Source organism: Accipiter gentilis, chromosome 25, assembly GCF_929443795.1.
Source record: "Accipiter gentilis chromosome 25, bAccGen1.1, whole genome shotgun sequence".
NCBI lineage: Eukaryota > Metazoa > Chordata > Aves > Accipitriformes > Accipitridae > Astur > Astur gentilis.
In genome coordinates, this window is record NC_064904.1 from 20,531,251 (window position 1) to 20,544,619 (window position 13,369).

Here is a 13,369-nt window from a genome sequence, read left to right on the forward strand (position 1 = left end):
ATAAATTTTCTTTATTGTGGAGGTGATTTTTGTTGATGGTTGGGCTTTCTCTGTTTTACATTTTTTAATAGCTCCTCTTGGCAACTGTCTGCTGCTTTCCCTTCAGAAGTGACTTGAAGGGAAATTTTACATTAATCCAAATTTGGCTCGGTTAGTTTTTGTGTAATATGCTTTTGTTTTCCTGTTTGTTACCCCTGTGGTCATTCCTCAGTGGGTGATGTGGTGTGTTGTGGAATGTGGAAGGATGTGTGAGTTGGTGGGGTACGGGGGTGTCTGCTCTGCATGCAGAGACTTGGACTGCACCGGGCTGCTGCAGCCTGAGAAGTCTGACCCTGGTTGAACACTGAGCCAGCCAGCTTCTCTTCCACCTCACGATTCCTAAATGCAGAAGCCTAGACTTCACAATGTCACAACAGCATACTAAGGAATGCTTTTTATTGGATTTAGATTTATGGTTTAGATTTTTTTAGTAATTCAATTAAATTTCTTTTTTTGAAGACGCAGCTTGAAAATTGCCATTTTGCAAAACTTTTATCAGTTTTTGTTTGTTTCAGGATTATATTTTCAGTGCTGCTTTGATCCTGTAGTCACAATTTCTTTTTTTGACCCTGTGGTAGCTTTGAAACAAAAATTCCCACTGTAATGGGAAACAGTCTGTGTCTTCAGCATATAACACTAAAGGAGGAAACTTCCCTTTGTAAAGGCTTTTCTCCATTTGTCTCCCAGTAACTTCCTCTGTTCTCATCTTTGGTTTGTTTTGTGTTTTGGGGTTTTTTTTCCTCCTTCTTTTATATTGTACTGTTATTAGCCATTTCAACAATGTTTAAAATACCAGGTAGGGAAATGAAAGGTGAGTTGATGGTATCTGGTATGGAAGACAGCTTCAATGATTGTTGGGGGGGTGAGGGGAAGGAAAGGACCATACTAAATGAAAAAGGGCTTAATTCAGTGAACAAGAGAGAAATAGTTTGTTTTGAAGAGGGCTGGGAGATGCTTGTTATGAAACTAATGACATCACTGATCGGTTTAGTTGCATGTGTTGACATTAGAGCAGAGGTCTTAATTTTATAAACATTTTACCTAGGGGACTGCTTACAAAATTTGGCGATGGGAGTGAAGATGTTGAAGAGTGAGTGGACCTCCTTCATGTACAGTTGTGTTTATTCCATGTGGCTCTCGCTAAAGCAGGCAGCGTTCTGGCAAAACCTCTTTCCTTAAAATGCTGCAGGCAGCTTTGCCACTTATAAATAAGTGAGGGCTGGTTGCACTCAAAGGTCTAACGCACGCTTGACTGTGCTGATCATCAGGAGAATGTCCGCAAAGCAATGCTTTCTACCCTTGCTCTCCTTCCTCAGGTTATCTTAGGGGGGATACGGAAGTACCTAATACTTTAAAGCAGATTTTGTGTTGATTAATCCATCAATCATGAGCCAGGCCCGGTAGTGACAGGACATGCAGATATTCCTGCAGAGCTCTGGTAGGGTATGCGCCGCTCCTCTGGTGCCCAAACGTTTGTCTGATCCAGAGTGAAAGCTGCAAGCTGCACTGAACTTAGTCCCTGAACGTATGTGTATTTGCTAATTTCCAATGCTCTTCACCACAGAATGCTCTATAACATTAGCATTTATGAAAGAAAGTGAGTTTATCAGAAAACTATACTTCTAACAAGATTAACGTGCTTTTTTCCCCACTCTTGGACTTCTAGTTTAACCCTGTTTGTGCAAAGCTGTGATCCGTCTTTTCTATGCATCTAGCTCATCCTATTTACAGTCTGTGTTCTCAAGTAATTCTCTTTATGTTGTTGGTTTAACTAAGACGACTACTGCACCTTTTCATTGTAGGTCAACACTAAAGCGAGCAGGGCCACCTCCGCTACCTCCTAAGGTAAGAGATGGTGGGTTTTAAGAGCTTTAGGCAACAAACCCCACATGTGCAGCCTCTGCAGCGCTTCTGTCTGATGCTCTCAGTAGGTGACAAGTTCTGTTAAAAACCATTTGCTAGCAGACTTTGTGCAGCTTCATATTTTATGCTGACTTGCAGTCTGTACGGTCTTGACCTCTGGGGACTCCTGGCCTTGTATGCTGCCCTAGACAAAGTGACTTGTAGGTATTTTCCCTCTAAAGAGAGCGTGCTGTGAGGGATGTCCTCTTGTTCAACATTCTGTCTGCTGCTGTGATTTTCCATCAGAGAAGGAATACCCTTAGATTATTCTGCTGTCAAATGTCTTTTTTCAAAGGCTGATTTTTTTTTTTTAATTATTTTTTCTGTGTGTAGAAGCAGTCTGACTTGAACTAAACTTGTCTGAAGTTTACGCTTCCAGGTGCCATTTCCCTGGTAACCTTCACCTCTTTGGTTTGTTGTAGCCGAGAATAAACAGTTATCCTGAGGAAAACCTCCCAGATGATGAGAAATGTCAGACGATAAAACATTTCCCAGACTCACAGAGCAGAGCCCCACCAGCTCACAGGAGACAAAGTATCCCTGTTTGTGGACCTCAGACTGATTCTTCCCCCGTTGGAATGACCAGCAGCATCAGTAGCCCTGGATTGCTCACAGCTAGATACAGTGACTTAGGTAAATGCATTACATTTCCTAAAGGTGACTTGCTTCCTGTAAAAGGATATCAGTTCTAGAGTCAACTATTTTCAGTAGATAATTTTTTTTAATACAAGCTGATCACAAGGTGCAGCTTTCCTTTTTACATGTGTGCTGGTTCTTATTAGAGCCACGACCCATGGTGGAAATGTGCTTCCCAAAACAAGGACGCTCAGCTAGTCAATACCATTACTGTGTTGGCTGCAGGAATAGCATAAAAACAACAAATGTGCAGGGAGGACCATCTGCGAGGACCTTGCAACAGCTTTATTCTCAGTTGTGTTTGGCCCAAGGACTGTTTAGATAATGGAAAGCCTTTATTACTGTGTAGCTTAGCACACAGAAAAGTGGCCAGCTGTCCTTGGAAGAGTTCAGCTACCTGAGAACCCTGAGAATATGGAAGTTTCAGAGCTCACTTCTCTGCTTCTGCTAGACAGAGGGGAGAAAAGAGAATAGGAAACAAAATATTTTCTATTTCACTGTGTCAAATGAGCTACAAAATGTGTCTGGGCCTCTTTTCAGGAAATGGGGATGGCATGCTGAAACTCATTGAAGAAAATGTAGAAGGGTCTGGACAAATCCCTCAACTGCCACGTAAAAAAGAGAAAAGAGATTTTCCTGTAAGTATTGTGACTCTCAGTCTGATTTCATTGTCATGTTAGCTAGCTAGTTTTATATCAGTGCATGGGAGTTATTTTATGATCTTTCTTTCTTCCCACAGAAGCCAGCAATCAATGGTTTGCCACCAACACCAAAGGTGCTGGTAAGAAATCTCATTTACAGTAGGAGTTACTGCAAGCCTGCTGTTATGGCATCTCTCTAGTGTCAGAAGGTTTATGCTAGAATAAGCCACCAGCTCATCTGGGGTGACTTTCTGCATCTCATAGCCAGTTACTTTTTGTATACTGAATCCACAATATTTGTTTCCTTTTCTTAAAAACTTCCTTTCACCATTCAGTCTAGATGTGAAGGGTTGGAGACTTCACTGGCTCTGTGAGTTGTGATGTCCAGTGGCAGTCCCTGCTTAGTAAAGAGAAAGGGGGAGAGATGGTAGTAATGCGAGAGCGTGTTACTGCTTGTAAATTTCTGCTTGTTTTCCCTTCATATGCCATTTATATAAGCACTCAATATTGTTTTTACCCATGTCATTCTGATCCCTCTTTGCCTTTCTTAATGTATACTAAGTCTACTAAAAAGTTTGGGAGGCGGCATCGTAGCTTTTGGTGAAGATAAAAATGTTTTGCGTCAAGGCATATTAGAGTAAGTTTGTGTCTGAAAAAAGAGCAGCAGCGGTGTGTACAGGTGTGTATTAAGTGGCCAAGTGCCAGAAGATAAACACTTTATACTGTAAACTTGTTTCAGGTTTCAGTTTTGGTGTTTTTCAGATGGGAGCATGTTTTTCCAAAGTCTTTGATGGTTGTCCTTTGAAGATTAATTGTGCAACATCATGGATACATCCAGATACTAAAGGTAATGTTATCTTAGGTTTGTATTTTAAACCTGCCTGTTGCTAAAGTGGCAATGAGCTTGTAAAATAATCAATTTCTCTTAAATTTTTAGATCAGTACATTATCTTTGGCACGGAAGAAGGTATCTATACTTTGAATTTGAATGAGCTTCACGAAGCAACAATGGAACAGGTGATTTTGTGGTGTATTGAACACACAGATTAGATTTGGGGATATTATGAAGCAAGAAAGTTTGGTATTAGGGGGGATAGATGGGATACCAGGCTTTGTGTCATAAACTGATTCACACCCAAGCCAGCAATGGAAGTCCAAAAATTAATAGTTCCCCTACCTACAAGAATTTTTTGTTGCTGCTTATGTAACACTGCTTTCAAAGGAGTTCTCTACTAAAACATCTTTCTTCTTCTTGGAGACAACTGATTACCTGCCCTTTCTCTCCATTTTATCTCCACTAGATGGCATATTGCTTCACCACTGGATGCTACCAAAGCCCTCAACCATTTAATTTAGCTGGCATTGTTATCACCAGTAAATATGTATTTGCTTCATTTTTCTTGGGCTGTCTAACCCTTTCCAAAGCCACTTCATGCAATCATGGTATTGTTACATTTGCTTTTATAGAGTCAGGAGTAGAGGGTATTCTTGGAAGGGAAGTGTTGGCAGATGCTGATAATGAGATTTATACCTGTAGTTTTCTAAAGTGGTTCACAAAGGCACTTCAGGCATCTAAAGAGCGTTAAATTCAGTCAAGACACGGCAAAGGTCATGCAGAAAAGCAGAGGTGGCAGGGTGGGTGTATCTATGAGTAATAGCGAGAAAAAGATGATTTCACAGAAAGGGCACTGCACAGAGAACTGTGCTTAAGAGAAGAAAGTCCTCTGTTTCTGGTAGTGTCATACTAGAGGACAAAACTTGAGAGAAGCAAAAGAAAAAGGGAAGCAGTTCAGCAAGGTCGTGTCGGGGAGTAGTTTGGCATGGGCTAGAGCGAGAGTAGATTATGAAGGGCTTGATGGTAAGAATTGGGAATTTGAATTCAATACAGTGAGAAGATCCTTTCAAGTTCAGAGAGCTGAGGGTACACCTGAATACAATAGGAGAGAGTTGAGTATGAAGTTGCTTATCTCTTAGTAGCCTCAGCAGACATGGGGAACAACTACTTACTTTTTAATAAATGTCTAAAAGTTGTGGTGGCAACTGTTGGAGACCCTGTGGCCTTCTTACCTCAATTTTCTCTTTACTTCAGTAGTCAAACAAGTCTCTTTCCTAACTTATTTCCTGAAACAGTCTTCTCTGGACTCTTCTACATGGTTTTTTATTTCCTATTGAAAGGTTAGATATGCCAGTGATATGTAGAGAGAACTTACTAGTGTCTACTTATGACATTCAGTGCATCCCAAAATGGAATTTTCCTTTTCTGAGAGAGCATCCTCAGTTTGGAGAGGTCCGGTGTGAACCACTGCAAACCCCAGAGGCTTTACAACTATGCTTCTGCCATGCCACTTGTTTCCTTATTTGTTTTTATTCATTTCATGATTTCTTCCCACCAAATGCACATTTTTAACTGTTTCTCCAACACTAATTCTGATCGCATCTTCCAAAGTGCTTGCTGTCTCTTCAAGGTTACTATCTTCCAATTTCAGAAGTATACTTCTATTCCATTGTTAGTTTTTCAGTGAAAATACTGAATAGAACCAGACCCAGAGAAGATACTGTATATCTTCAGGCTGCTTTTTCTTTCTATTACATAGCAAATTGCTGATAGATACTCTGTTTTTATGTCCAACTAGTCGTATGTTTTCTTTCTGCAGTTTCTTCTACCCCATATTTTCTTACTTTGCATGCAGAAATGGCATACAGGACAAGGTCCTTCACATATGTTTCACATCTCACTGTTTCACTGCCCCCAGCAGGGCAGTTAATTCTGTTAAAGAAGGAAATTCAGATGTTCAAATACAGCCTGTTCTGCACAAACCTGCACTAGCTGCTCTTGCTATCCCTTGGTAATTAAAAATATGTGGCTTGTTTCTGCGCTACCCTGGATATCCAGTCAGTCAGACTATTTTGCAATTCCCACTGTCCTTTTTATTTGGCATAGGTACTGTGTTTGTCCTTCTCGAGGTCGTTGTTCGTCCTTCATCAGTTCTTGAAGATAATAATTACTGAGACCTTGGGGTTTGAGCCAGTTCTTAAGTACTGTAAAGTAAACTTCATTGGGACCTGCTGATACGAGTGTATATAGTTGAAATAGTTTGTAATGTGTTCTTTTTCTGCTTCTAGCACAAGTTTCTACCCCAGTGCTATTAACTGTGTTAATCATGTAGCCTTTCTTTCCTGTCATGCAGTGGGCCTAGCCTTTTGTTTTCCCAGTTACCACGTTTATCAGCTTCTCTTCTATTGAGAATTTGATTTGCATCTTAACCTTTTGTATGTTTCCTCCTTCAGGCTTACGTTGTGATTGCCTCTTCATCCTTAGCATTGCATCCTTGTTTCCATTTTCTGTATTATGTATTTGTGATACTTAAGGCATGGGGTGGAAATAAGAAATATTTGCCCATCTTGGGGTGGCTTGGAGATGGTTCATAGGGAACGACTATTCCCCTTCTCTTTCCGGTGGGGCCATTAAATGAAGCTAGTGGAGCTGAATTAAAAATAAAGTGGGTAACTGGCTTGGGACTTTTTGCTATGGGGAGCTGCAAATGCCATTAGTTATCTGAGTTCAGAGGGGAGACTGGACAAATTTCTGGCGGATAAATCCACTGAAGCTCACTAAATGCATAAAGCCTGTATCTGATTCAGCAGGTTTCTGAGCTGAAGAACTTGGTGCCTGGCAGAGTATTAGGTGCAGTATCATATACATTTTTTCCTGGGTTTTCACCATTTTTAGAAGAAATTACATCACTTTATGGTACTTTTGGAAACAGATATTAGGTTAGATGGACATTTGCATGAACCAGTACAATCGTTCTTTTGTAGAGCCTTGACTCGAGCATCTTCTGCTGTGTTTTGCAATGAATTCCCTCAGTAGACAAGTCTGCTGTTGTCTTTCTTTAATAGTCTCCTTTAGAAACAGCTTAATCTTTTGAACTCCTTTTTTTCTTACTGGATTTTTCCTGAGGGAGGACCTTACCTATGAATACTGTTCAATGAATTTAGTCTTACCTTTTTCTTTTTTTTTTTTTTTTTTTTTTAAAAAAACAACAAAATCCCTGTCCTTATTCTGTTGTCCTTATCCCTTCCTTTGCTGAGACTCCTGAATGCTGTCATTTGCCATGACTTCTATCAGAATTCCCTTCAGGTTGTCAAGAGGTTGTTCTTAACTTTAAAATCTTCCCCAATCTAGACTAGCTGCCCTGTAAGTAACTTCTTCCCTCTGAAACAAAAATAAGTCCCAATGCCTTCCGTGAACTGTCTGTTTACAAAGCAGTGTGCTAACACAAATAGCCAGGCAGGTAAGTCCCACAAAATACAGGATTTTGTGGTAATTCACATTGCTGAGAAAAATACTAATGCCTTTTTTCCCCTCTCTTCTGACTTTTTTGTGGTTTAGTAGGTTTCTGTAATAATGTTACTTTTCTTTCTTTTTTCCTGGCAAACTATATCTTTCTATGTATGGTATTGCAGTCTTGCCAATTGTCCCACTTTGGCTCTGTGCTGCTAATTAAAAAATAAAGAAAAACTGAATTTTGAAAGTTTCGGGGTAGAAGAGGGAAGGAATGAAAACTATTTCAGACAGAGAAAAGCGCTAAGCAAGGGTCCAAAAGGGTGAATTAAAGGGGAAACTGTAGTTGCAGCTGGGACTTTCACCAGTGATGATCCCTGCAGGAATGGTGGAGAAGGTGGATGAGGCAGAGAAAACCATTGTTGGAAATTCCTGTATGTTTCTATTAATGGAAATATTTTCTTTCTTCAGTTATTTCCCCGGAAGTGCACCTGGCTGTATGTTATCAATAACACCTTAATGTCCTTGTCAGGTATGTATAAATAAAGAGAAACATTTGACGTCATAATTCAGTACAGTGTATTTTGATTGTACTGAAGTAGAAAACTGTGCATTGTTTCTTGTGTTTGTATAGGAAGCTTTGCTTTAAGAGTGTTTTAATGTGAAAAACTTTCCGAGATAAAACTGGATATTTACAAGTAGCAGAGCCAGTCGTCTGCAGTATTCCACCATATTTATGTATTTATTTATTTATTTATAGTTACTTTGGAAAAGTTCGGCACTTGGTATTTGTCAAACAAGACTTGCCTCTGCCAAGGCTACAATTTGACTGAAAGTGCCTCGAGAATCTAAAGAGTGTCCTCTTCTTTGGTCCCCGAGCTAGGAGAGTTGGAATAAGGATGGCTTTCATGTGTCAGAACAATATTAGGAGAGGATTAACATAGGTGCATTATCAAAATATAGTTGCAGTGTTGGATCACTCTCAGTGTATTGTAGCCTGGCAGCATCTTCAGTGTGAACCAGGTTCAGAAAATAAATCCACCCTAAAACAAAAGCAGTTTCAATCTGAAGGAGAATGAGGTGGCTGTGAAATAACTACTAATCCAACAAATTCATTCTTGGAAAAAAAAAAATTCTTTTTTCATCAGTTGTCCTGGAATAGAACATTCTAGATAGGAAACAGAGGCACTGTGGCATGCAGAGTAATTGCAGGACTATGCCTTTAAACATGCAGGGGTTTGTGTAACACCACTTCTGTTGATTTACAGATAAAGAAAATGTCCTGATATGATAATTGTTGTTGTATAATTACAGTCTTCTAAAAATGTTTACATAAAACTTTCAGAGCTGCATTAGTGTTGTTGAAATGCACTTTGAGTTGAATGCCATGTCTTCTCTATATGAATTATTATTGTTGTCTTGTTTTATTTTTCTTCATAACTGGACTTGAAATATCTGACACACGTGGTCCGTTTTTCTAGAAGGTAATTTTCTATACATATATTTTTCTAAAATGTGCCGTTCTCTGCTGGAGGCGTGGGTGCGATGTCAATTGTGCTTTTCTCTCTTACAGGGAAAACTTTCCAGCTCTACTCCCATAATTTAATAGCTTTGTTTGAACAAGCCAAAAAAACAGGATTAGCTGCTCATATTCAAACCCATAGGTTTCCTGACAAAATATTACCGAGGTACAAATCTTTCACTTATAGACAATTATTAACAAGTGAAAATTCCCATAAATACTGTTTGTGCTGTTGAATTCTAGCATGAAGTGCCTTCAACATCTCTTGTTGATTCATTTTTTTGTAATTGTTATTCCAGGAAGTTTGCCTTAACAACAAAGATCCCTGATACAAAAGGATGCCACAAATGCTGTATAGGTGAGTAGGCGTTCAGTTTTGCAATTTTTTCCTGGCTTTTGTCATTGGGCATGGCATGTCCTAAACTCATTTCTTTTTAATAAACTTACAGTTAGTTCATTGTTCAGAAAACAGTATGACTGCATTATTTCTTAATGCTGTGCCTAACTGGTGCATAGCTTTCCTTTTAATTAATGTGGGGGTCTTTAAGCTGTTCAGTGGAAAAGTGTTTTTCATATCAGCTCTTAACCTAGAAATGTTGCTGTCTAGAGCAAGGTCCAAAGAGAAACCCTTGAGAATGCCAGTGACATGTGGCTGATGGGTGTTGCACATACTCTAAGAGCTGCTGAAGCTTCAGTGACTAAGTCAATGTTTGGGATCACTGGCTTCAGGCTGCCACCAGAGCCATTTAGTTACTGTGACCCGCAGCCTGCCTGCAACTGTAATGCTTGTTACAGAATCCCAGACTTGGTGCACGTACACAAGTACCCTTTCTGCTTTGTCAGTTTGGCTCAAGGTTTGACCTAGATCCAGCTTTTAGCGAGGCTAACTTGAAAAGAGTTATTTTCCACAAAGAAAGGACTGGACATGAATACTAGTGTCAGCCTGGGGAGGAGTGAAGCCATTGCTCAAGTTCTAAGTGCACATAAAAGAGTTAAAACTTGTGAAGTTACGTATTTGTCTTTGGCTTTACTGACTTTCAGAAAGGCTTGGGCTTTCCACAGAATGCATGTCCCTTTGAAAACTGGCCCTAGTGCTGTGTGAAATTGTACCTTTACGCTCTTAAAAATGCTTCAGCAGAGCATAAAGTACCTAGTTGCAAACTTGGATATCCTATTTAGCTCATATAAAGTGTCTACTGTAGGCATATTTACAAACGATTCCTGAAGTCAGGCTGGTCTTGAATCCAGCTGAGCTTAAAAAAAACAAACCCCAAATCCTTTATCATATTATTGCATTAGCTGTCAAAGCTCACAAGAAGTTATGGGTCAGCTTCACTGCTTGGGAATTTTTGTTTTTATTTAAATCACAACTTGACCCGGACCTTTCACTCCTCCTGCTCACATAGCCCCAGAAAGAAAGTGTTACAGCTTTTCTGGATGCTCAGCGTGTGGCCTCTTTATTGGGACTCAAAGAATGCTAGTGGTTATTAATTATAGGTATAATTGAATTTATCTGGAATGTAGCGTAATATTAATCACTGTGGATATTTGAATGGCAAACCATAAGGCAATTAGTGTGAAACTGATCCTTTTTCTTAAATTATTTGCAAAGATAGTTGTAGGGATTTTTTCAAGTATGCATTGAACTTCTAGGACTTAAAAAGGGTTGTTTTCTGGGTTTTTTTGTTTGTTTATTTTATGTAGTACGAAATCCATACACAGGACATAAATACCTGTGTGGTGCATTGCAGTCTGGAATTGTCCTACTACAGTGGTATGAGCCAATGCAGAAATTCATGTTAATAAAGGTAAGTATTTCATTTTAGTTTAGAACATTTAATCACTATACAGTTGTTGAAATAACCTTTCCAGAATTTGTAATGGAAAGTGCATCCAAGTCTATTCCCATTTGTGGGTTCTGAGCACTTGAAAATCTGGCTTGACGCATTTTGACTAAGAAAATCTTGTGACTGAAGTCAGTCAAGTGTTGGATCAAGCCCAGTACTAGCAATAACAGACTAGCATATACCTCTGTGCAACATGATGTTGCTCTCAGGTCATGCTGTCTCAAAAAAGCACTCTTAGTAGCAGTGAAAAATGCTTCTGTATCTTTTATGCTTTGTGCATGTTATTTTAGGCTTCTTATTTCCAAGGTAAAAGGAAACTCTGCAAATGCCTTATTATGTTTTTTCCAGCACTTTGATTTTCCTTTGCCAAGCCCTTTGAATGTGTTCGAAATGCTAGTGATACCGGAGCAGGAGTACCCGATGGTCTGCGTAGCTATCAGTAAGGGTACTGAACCAAATCAGGTAGTTCAGTTTGAGACAATCAACTTGAACTCTGCTTCTTCATGGTTTACAGAAATTGGTGCAGGTAAGACTGTTGGTGTGTCTTGTGGCCATTTTGTTGTCTGGTAACTGTTGGATATCCCTTCCTCAGAAGTCATTTGGAAACCCTCTAGGCTAGACAAAATGATGCAGCTTCTCTACCTAAAGCATATTGAAGCTGATCCCAGGTTCTTCTTGTGATGACCTGCCAACTTCAGTATAAACTATTTTTTTCTTAAAAGACTTCAGTTCTAGACACATCTTTTATTTTATAAATTTCCTTAAGTAGTAATGCAGACGATTGGGTTCTCATTTGTGGTTGCATACTTTTTCCTGGGATCAGTCTTATTCCTCTTTCCCCTTCTTTACTGTGTAAAGACTCACATAAATACATTCTTGTCTGTCCTCCAGCCTTTGGGGGAGACTTGTCATCTTCAGCTGGCTATTAATGAAGTAGAAGATTTTGGTTTATCTTCAAAAGCTAGTTGATATCTTGCAGATGCTTTCTCTGCTGGCTTTGTTGGATATACTTCTTTACATATAAATACTCCTTTCTAGCAGCTGTACCAAGAACTTCATTAATAAAAACTAGAAAAACTATTAAATCTAGTTTAATATCAGCACAGTAATCTTTCCAGATGTGGATTTATGGGAAAAGAGCATTTTTTTAGGAGCGAGGGTTCCCTTGATGGTTCCTTTTGTTCATTATCGTGCCTCTTCATGAAGGAAGCTGACTTGCTGTGCTGAACTGTAACATAAAATGTATTTTATGCCAATAAACAGTAGTACTTTCATATTAAATACCTGCTTTGAACTGATGGGTTTGTCCTGAGGCCCTGTACTCCTCCCAGAACATTCTGGGATCATACAGCCTTAAAAAAAATTAAGAGTAACAAATACTGCAGGTTGCAAAAGACTGGTAGCATACTGAAAAGGCTGTAGCAATTGGTGAGAGGTTGAGGGGAGGGGAGGCTGAGATCAGTCTTATGATGTGATATAAAATAATCTGTTCTCTTTTTCACAAGGCAATCAGCAGTTAGATGCCATTCATGTAACACAGCTGGAAAGAGACACTGTCCTAGTCTGCCTGGACAGTAAGTAACATGTCTCTGTTGGGCAACTTACTACACCTCGTGCAAAACTTGTTTTGCCACAGTTGTTGATTTTAATTCTACCACAGGTTATTTTTTCTCCCTTCGTTACTAATTTGTGTTGTAGTATTTCTGAAAAGATACAGTTCAGATAAGTAGGTTTTCATTTTGACTCTTGTGATTCCACTTTCCCACTTCATGTGCGTATCATTCTTGTTTCTTTTCAAAATGAAATGTAATGCAGATTACAGATCAGAATTCAAATATTTGCCAATCAGATTTTCAAAATTTACTTGGAAAAAGTGGCATATGCCTGTTGCATATGCTAGCAAGACAAATAGCTAACACTCCATCATACACAGTAATTATAACCATAATTCTTATGCATCAGAGTTTAATACCTCAATGGGAACTTTGCAGTTACTTAATCTGCCTAAATTTCCAACCTTTATGTTGAATTCACATTTCTGCACTGTTTGTTATTTGCAGGAAGGCTGTCAGTAGAGTCTAAAAACATATGAAATGTGTAAGAAAGTTTTCTATATTTATTTTGAGAGAAGGATGCTCTTGGATTCATTTTAGGCAAATACTGTAGATGTTACATTTGGGCATTTCTTTGTACCTGAAAGATGAAATTAGTATTTCATACTCAAAGCTGTTAGTAATCCTTTTCAGCAGTGGGTTTTAATACTTGCTTTTCTGTTTTTCTTGAGAATTTGTGAAAATTGTGAATTTACAAGGGAAATTGAAGTCAAGCAAGAAGTTGGCCTCGGAGCTGAGCTTTGATTTCTGCATTGAGTCAGTGGGTAAGTGATTTGCTTCTCTGTTGTCTCTCAAGGACTTAAGAACTTGGAGGGATGAGTGTTGAAGGCTTTTAATAATCTAGACTGGTCTAGTGCACCCAGTGGGGCCTGACACTAAAAATT

The 13,369-nt window shown here is 39.1% G+C and overlaps 1 protein-coding gene across 2 annotated transcripts in view; it reads left to right on the forward strand.

Moving 5' to 3' along the window:
• Positions 1–13,369, forward strand: part of MAP4K5 (mitogen-activated protein kinase kinase kinase kinase 5) — a 72,979-nt gene that overhangs the window by 51,164 nt on the left and 8,446 nt on the right. Inside the window, exons 17-30 of one of the 2 annotated variants that reach the window (XM_049829015.1) lie at positions 1,085–1,129; positions 1,842–1,884; positions 2,364–2,574; positions 3,118–3,215; positions 3,317–3,358; positions 3,981–4,065; positions 4,156–4,235; positions 7,975–8,035; positions 9,077–9,191; positions 9,325–9,383; positions 10,730–10,833; positions 11,221–11,398; positions 12,378–12,446; positions 13,157–13,249. In XM_049829015.1, the coding sequence (XP_049684972.1) occupies positions 1,085–1,129; positions 1,842–1,884; positions 2,364–2,574; positions 3,118–3,215; positions 3,317–3,358; positions 3,981–4,065; positions 4,156–4,235; positions 7,975–8,035; positions 9,077–9,191; positions 9,325–9,383; positions 10,730–10,833; positions 11,221–11,398; positions 12,378–12,446; positions 13,157–13,249 (1,283 nt within the window). The remainder of the gene's footprint in view (positions 1–1,084; positions 1,130–1,841; positions 1,885–2,363; positions 2,575–3,117; positions 3,216–3,316; positions 3,359–3,980; positions 4,066–4,155; positions 4,236–7,974; positions 8,036–9,076; positions 9,192–9,324; positions 9,384–10,729; positions 10,834–11,220; positions 11,399–12,377; positions 12,447–13,156; positions 13,250–13,369) is intronic. The other variant, XM_049829017.1, reaches the window with a different exon arrangement.